Source organism: Megalobrama amblycephala, linkage group LG17, assembly GCF_018812025.1.
Source record: "Megalobrama amblycephala isolate DHTTF-2021 linkage group LG17, ASM1881202v1, whole genome shotgun sequence".
In the NCBI taxonomy this organism is placed as follows: Eukaryota; Metazoa; Chordata; class Actinopteri; order Cypriniformes; family Xenocyprididae; genus Megalobrama; species Megalobrama amblycephala.
Window position 1 is genome coordinate 29,243,498 of NC_063060.1, and position 7,888 is coordinate 29,251,385.

Below are 7,888 nucleotides of genomic sequence, written 5' to 3' on the forward strand. Positions count from 1 at the left end.
CTTCTCATTCAGTCTGGACTGAACATCAATTTAATGAGACTAAGTGGCAACTTGCAGTTGTTGCCTTTCTTTCTTCTTTTCTATAAATAGGTATTATTTAGTGTATAAGGATGATTCAGCTAGTTAATTTAGATGTTACCACATTTCTGTCAGGGATGCTGGTTGCAGCACAAAGGAATATAGTCAGGATGATGCAGCAGCTTCTTTATTCAAACAAACTCAAAACAAACTCTCAACAACTTTGAAGGGTCGTTCCAAACTGAAGTGTTCAAAACTGGCCCTTCGGAATGAAGGATTTCGAAGGGTACAACTGATGGACACTTCGGGCCCCCATGATCCTTTGCACGGGGAAGTTGTTTGACGTCACAGAATAGGTACAGGAGGCTCGGAGTTTGATTTTACCTAGAAATGTATGTATAGTATTTTTCTATACTACTGTCATATTTATACAAGTTAGATTTGGTACATTATTATGGTCAAAATGACATTGTACTTCAACAAAAATGCTTTAATGCTACCTTTATCAGTCAATTCAAATGTTTCAGATACATAGACACAATATACATTATATTTAACGTCAAAGACCGGCAGTAGCTTATAATGTTACAGTAAATGAATGTGTATTAATACAAAAAGTAAACCAGAGGAGAAATCCTTGAATGTCCCGTTAAGATGACGCAGAAGTGTGCGTTCCAAAAAAATAGTTAAACCCTTTGAAGGGATTAGGGCATAGGGATGAGCCCTTCCGAATGGAACACAGGGAGGGAACTGAAAGAAACAGGTTTAAATACAAGAACAAACAGGGGAGCTAACAAGACACCGCTGGGATAAATGAACTCAATGATGGTAACCATAGAAACAAAGGAGTGGCGGGAAACTGAACAAAGGAGCTGATCAAAATAGAAACAGAAAGTCCAAACACAAACTGAAAACGTGACAATTTTAGGTTAATATTTTTTTCAGTGTAGTTGCTATAAGCCAAGTCCTGAGCTAAGTTCTGTCTGTTAGAATCGAGTCTGGTCAGCGCAACACAATCCTTGGCCAACTTTTCTTTTCTAACCAGTCAGTTTCCAGCTCTTTCCTGTTTCTTATACAACACACGTGTAGTGGAGCATGTGGGTTTCGTAACCTTAATTGCATCAGTGATTTGTAACCCCAGTTGACCCTTGTTGAGTGATGTGTTGTATAAACACAAGCCTTTGAGACGTTTGCTCTTCCTTTCCCTTAGACTAAACATCCATCTCACTTTCAACTGTCACTTAGGTAATTTGGCTCACCACACCAATGAATAAGACATTTTTCAGCAGGTTTTGTTTGGCATGTTGGTGCTGGTACAGCCTTTCTTGAAAGTTCCCAGAAACACCCAAAGAATTGTCTCAACACAATGGCCCAGTTTCTCTAATAAACATTTTATCCTTTTTAGATTATTGTGGGCAGACACACTTTCGGTGCAGTGCAATAAACTGTTTTGATATTTTCTGCCTGAGCCTTTCCTTCTTTTCAAGCAATGAAAAAGTTCCACCCTTTTATTTCCCTAACTTCAAATTATCCCTCATAAATGAGAAGCCATGAAGAATACTTTTTAGTCAATATTCTATTATATTTAGGCTACCCTCAACTAACCACTGTATTTTTGCACATTTCCCTTTATCTACGTCTTAAACAGAAAACTTCCCTCCTCACAGAGAATCTGCAGTCTTCTGCATTTGAACTCTTCCTGTCGTCTGGGAAAAGTAAACTCTTTTTTTTCTTCCAGTTAGCACATTTAAGGCACTAAACCACTTTCCCAGAAGAGTTGCCATGGCAAAAATTTTCCTGCCCTACAATGAGCACATTCCCGCACGTCACCCTGTGCAGTTTGCTGTGTATTTTTTCAGCTTGATTGTTATGGAGCTTGACAGCGAATGTTGACACAGGTCAATACGGTGGTGTTATTTTGTCTGGGTTCATTGCAGTCAGTATGCATCACATCATGCAAAGCCAGTTGGGAAGTTGGACCTGCTACCACTGCTGGCTCATGAGAGTCACTGATTTGCTTTTTGCTTTTCCCCATGCAGCCTCATTTTTGGCAAACACACCGCTTTGCAAGTTCAGAGAGTTCAGCAATTTCCCTGGAAAGACTTTTATTAAAAGTAATGTGAGAAAGGTTTTAGCTGTTACAGCAATTACAGGGCCAAGCACAGTGGATGAAACATAACTTTAGCATAATCCAATGAATCAGAACAGTAGAACAATTATTTTATGATAATCTGTACTCCTCAGAATGCATATGCATCCAATAAAGTATCAAGTATCCATTCAATAAATGTTGTATGGCAAGCTTTCTTAAGATTGGACAAAATTTGTAGGACATTTTTAAAAACAGTCTTTTATGCTCACCACGGCTGCATTTATTTGATCAAAATACAGATAATTGTGAAATATTATTACAATTTAAAATAATTCGTTTCTATTTTAATGTCTCAAAATGTAATTTATTCCTGTGAAGGCAAAGCTGAATTTTCAGCATCATTGCTCCAGTGTTCAGTGTCACATGATTCTTCAGAAATCATTCTAATATGCTGATTTGCTGCTCAAGAAACATTTCTTATTATCAGTGTTGTAAAAAAACAGTTGTACTGCTTAATATTTTTGTAGGCACCGTGATACATTTTTTTAGTATTCTTTCTATTCTAATGAGTAGAAGTTCAGAACAGCATTTATTTGAAATAAAAATCTTTTATAAAATTGTCACTAAAAATATTCATTTCTTAAAAATGTTTTTTATTTTATTTTAGTTATATCCTTAACTGTGTTTTTGTATACTTTCTTTATATGCTTAATCTTAAAAATCTTTCCCATTACAGACCACAGAGTTTTGAATGGCAGTGTATATATTTCTATTCATATGAGTAGATATAATATTTAATTGTGTAAGAATAATTGCCATAAAAATGGACACAAAACATATTAAAATATAAAAAAGTTTTTATTCAAGAAATGCACATTACTGTCAACAGTAATGTGGATTGTGATTAATGGGGATATCCAATTTTCAGAAACAGCTACTTTTATCATTTGATAGAAAAATCCACACTTGTTACACAAAAGCATCTGAGAACATCGCATGATTTTTTTTTCAAGTATGCGAAAAAAGGAATATTACAAAGCATGTTGCAAGTCAATAACAATATGAAAAATCAGCAATAAATACATCATTGAAATAAATTATTAAAATAAATAAATAAATACACAAATAAATAAATTAAATATGACATCAAGTATCATGGTGAAAGCAATGAATATTTTAGAACTCTGAACGCCGCTCGTTCAAAACAACCGTTGGATTAACATTATTTTGTGTGGAGTGCACTGAGCTTGAATTCGTGTTTTCTGAACTCTGAACTTTCACATCAGGCACCTGAAAGGACACCATCGGACAGGGTCCATTGATATTTGAGCACACCAGCTTCTTCAGTGAGGCTGTGTTAACAATGTCAAATCCAACTTTCCCACCAAATGTGCTGGGCTTCCAGTATTCAGGAGAACAAATAGCATTTCCCATGAGCCCTTTGAGAGAATAGGGGGCTCCCATCTCCACCATAGTCTCCCCAAATACAGCGTTGGGTCTGGGTTTCTCCACAAGAAGGCCAGGATACAGCTCAACCGCGTCTACGTGACCATACAGCTTCTTCAGTTCGTCTGCCAGCTCCTTGTCTCCTGTTTTACCATACAAAAAAAGTTAGGATTTAATATTAGGTGTATTTTTCATAATCTCATTTCTAATTCTGTATAAAAAGAGTTCTTTGTCAATTTTTGCCATATTTTAGGCACTAAGAATGATAACTATATTAATGTACACACCAACAGATGATAACACTCTTTTTTTAAGCGCACAGTTGTTTAAGTGCTTTAAACTCAGGTGAATTCTGATTGGCTGTCAAGTTTTTATCATTCATCAACTGGAAAAATTTGTTCTGTGATTGATTCCTACAGTATAGTTCTTCTGTGTCGTTATCATTGTATTTGTAGCGTAGACATCCGTATTCTCATAGATTAGAATGATTATTAATACTTTTTAGTTATAATTATCATCTTTGGTGTGAATGGGCCTATAGGATTGACACCAGTGATGTTCACGGTTTGTCTTACCTGTCATCTCCTCAAAGGATGAGTAGGGCTTCATGTTGAAGCGTTTTCTGTAGGCATTGAAAGACTGATAGCGCATCTGTCTGGTATGCTCCAGAGCATTAACAGCCACTCCCTGAACTGAAGCCGGCAGGTTACGTCCACCAGATACCTGTTCACACAAAAAAATGAGAGAAATTAGCAAAAACAGTAAAGTTTAGTTAAAGATGGACAGACGTTTATGCACACTCATGTTATTTCAATCGTGTATGACTTTTTTCTTCTGTGGAACACAAAAGACGATATTTTGAAGAACTTTTTCGTCCATACAATGAAAGTCAATGGGATCCAAAAAGATCTCACTCATTTTCATTATATGGGGAAAAAAACCTGAAACATTTTATAAAATATCTTCTTTTTGTGTTCCACAGAAGAAAGCAAGTTTTGAACAACATAAGGCTTCTCCAAGAAGCTTTCTCACCCTTCCAGCCGTCTGTTTGGTGAAGGACTCCACCATGTTGCTGATGCCGTGTTCGGTCACTATAGAGTTGTTAAACACAAACTGGTGGTAGCCGTAGACCTGATCCTGGATCTGAAAGTTGTCGGGCATCAGCGGGTGCCAGTGATACAGAGTGTTGAATTCGGCTGCAATGCGGTTCTGGTACTGGAAGCGTTGATTGAAGAGAAGCTCTGGGTCAAACTTGAGCTTGAAGTTGTAGCCACTCAGATGCTGAACATAGTCCTCGATTACAATTTTGATGGTCTCACCTGGGAGAAAAAAGCAGGAATATTTAATCCCTGTTCAAAATTGTGAAGATTAGTAATGTTTTAGATGATTCGACCTTGACTCACCAATCAGGATGAGACGAGTGGTTTGAAAGATTCTCTCGTCATCCCAGTCAGGATGCTCTTGCTTCATGATCTCACATACACGGTTGTGTTCACGGAGCCAAATGGTAGCATACATCATCAAACCTGGAACCAGACCGAAGGCTTCATGGCCCACAGCAAATTTATGTTGCTCTGGGACATGAGGAGGATAGTGCATGTCCACTTGGACATCCTTCACCAGCGGAGGGTACACCTCACCATCCACAACCTAAGGGTTAAAAACATTTTTCATTAACTTTTACACATCAAACCAACAATCAATATTTGTGTCCATTTAAAAGCTGGAGTTTCCCTAAATTTGGTCATTATTTACTCATTCTCATGTCATTCCAAATATGAGCTGTATGACTTTCTTTCTTCTGAGGAACATAAAATACTTTGAAGAAGTCTTGAAAAAAGTCAATGGAGTCCAATGTTTTTTGGTCCCTACTATGGACAAAAACGGTTCTTCAAAATGGCGTCTTTTGTGTTTACAGGTTTGAAACAACATGAGGATGAGTAAATGATGACAGAATGTCCATTTGTCTCATTCTAGCACAAACCTGATATTTTAGCTTTCCATCTTTAAATAGACGAAGTTTGTGTTGTCTTTCCAGCGTCTCTCCATAAATATGCCCCAAGTCCACCTAAAACATTAGAGAACATTTAGAAATTGCATTGTAGTTCCACTTTAGACACTTTAGATGGGATGTAAAATGGTTAATGACAGAGCTTTGAATGCCACTTACTCCATGACCCAGGGCTTTGGTGAAGGCTGGTCCTTTTTTAAAGTCAGACTTGAAGAACTGGTGAGTGAAATGCTGGGCGAAGAAAGCAAACATGAGACTGGATCTCTGTGGATCAGGGATGAACTGTTTCCTCAACAGCACTTTCTCCACCACCTGCTTTGCATTTGGGAGATCAGGCGTAGGGCAGTTCTGAGGCAATGGGGCGAGGGTGCGGGTGTAATAGGACAGGTTAGAATACGCTTCCCAGCTTTTGTAGTGATAATCTGCATTGTACGTCGGCGGGCTGTCGACCAAATGGGACCTTGCTGTAAAACAAGAAAAAGGCAATAGTTAACTTTGTGTTTTTGTTAATTACATTCAGTTTTACACTTGATATCAACTTAATTCAACTTACATGTCAAGATGTAACTCATTATACCATCTCTCAGGAAAGAAATGTTGTTGATAATGTCCCAGATCCATTTATAATGCGTTAAAATGTGATGCACTACGTTTGCCTGTGGTTTCAGAGCTGATCTGATACGTGTGAGAAGCTCAGCTGTGAGGCAAGAAAAAAACAGTGTTGAGTGTTCACACATTTTCTCTATGTAAAATGTTTATTTGTAAAGACAATCCATAGCCAGACTTACGGGTAGTGCAGTTTTCACCATAATAACCTGTCCTGGTACAGTCACATTCATAAGCATCAGCGCCCTTGGATAAACACACACCCTGGTTTTGGCAAGGCTGTGCACAGCAAGGGTCGTCTGCAAGAAACAGTCATAAAGAAAAAAGTGATTATTTCCATGCATGATTATAGGTTATTGCATTTGGATGGAACAATCAAACTGTGAAAGAAGCTCGTCAGTCTAACACTGCTATAGCTGAGCTGACTTACATCCTTCACCGGGAAAGATCCAAAAGCTTGAAAGTAGCACCAGGCAAACCAGTCTATTCATTCCAGAAGTTTTATCTAGAATGTCCTACACCGAAGCAGAGACGCGTACTCTGGTAGCTCGTGAAATTCTGTGCGCCTTGATGCGATCCTGCGCCTTTTAACTGCTGTTGGGAAGGAAGTACTCTTGCGCAATTTCCAAGATGTCCAAAAAAAAAAAAGTAAGGTAACGTCAAGAGCAGACTGCATTTTTCCACAAGTGGCACATTCAACAAGGATTTATATTTAGGAAGATGTCTTCAATTATTAAATAAAATTGAAATAATCTGTTAGTAAAAACCGTTGGTATATATATATATATATAGATAGATAGATAGATAGATAGATAGATAGATAGATAGATATAAACCTAATAAAAACATCTTAATGGTTTTTATAGCTATATTCAGAGTTACAATAGGCTATATTAAGTAATATAGCCTATAATTATAATTCTATAATTATTATTATAATTATATAATAATTATAATTATATAATTATTGAGGTTCCGATGAGGAAACAAGCTTGTAAATCATACAGAATGAGCTTTTTTTTTTTTTTTTTTTTTTTTTTTTTGAAAATGGAAAAATGCTGAAGGTTTTCTGTGGTGGGTAGGTTTAGGGGTAGGGTTAGTGTAAGGGGTAGTTTGTACAGTATAAAACCATTACGTCTATGGAGAGCCCCCACAAAGATAGGACAATTTTTTTTTTTTTTTGTATAATGACACGGGTATGACATAGGTATTACAAGGAGAGGGTGACTTATTAGGGCATTACCCATGTCCCAATTTTTTAAAAGGCTTATAAATCATACAGAATGAGTTTTTTTTGAGAAAGTAAAACTGTGCGCAGTTTCCTGTGATGGGTAGGTTTAGGTGGTTGGTGGTGTAGGGCGATAGAAAATTCGGTTTGTACAGTATAAAAACCATTACGCCTAAGGAATGTCCCCACATTCACAAAAACAAACCTGTGTGTGTGTGTGTCCTTCCAAAATAGGATGTATCTGTTTAAAGTAAAGTAATTGTTTTATAGATATGGCTTTAGGTGGGAAAAAGGAAACCTCAAGGCAATGTAGATAATACGGGCATTCCAGTGATAATACGGGCAATCGGGCATTCAATTCCAGCTCATGAGCGCCATCTAGAGCAAATATCGCTATTACATTCATTCGTAATCTTGAATGGATTTTGCATTATTTTTATGCGTTATAATTGAATTATTATTATTATTATTATTAGGCTATTAAATA

At 37.0% G+C, this 7,888-nt stretch overlaps 1 protein-coding gene across 1 annotated transcript; it reads right to left on the bottom strand.

The window, feature by feature from the left end:
- Positions 1–2,949: 2,949 nt before the first annotated feature.
- ptgs2a (prostaglandin-endoperoxide synthase 2a) lies at positions 2,950–6,764 on the bottom strand. The gene is made up of 9 exons (XM_048163405.1): positions 6,604–6,764; positions 6,356–6,472; positions 6,121–6,264; positions 5,727–6,031; positions 5,541–5,624; positions 4,960–5,206; positions 4,589–4,875; positions 4,132–4,279; positions 2,950–3,699 (listed from the first exon to the last, which is right to left on the bottom strand). The coding sequence occupies exons 1-9, from the start codon at positions 6,662–6,664 to the stop codon at positions 3,287–3,289; spliced, it is 1,806 nt and encodes a 601-aa protein (XP_048019362.1). The 5' UTR covers positions 6,665–6,764; the 3' UTR covers positions 2,950–3,286.
- Positions 6,765–7,888: the final 1,124 nt, after the last annotated feature.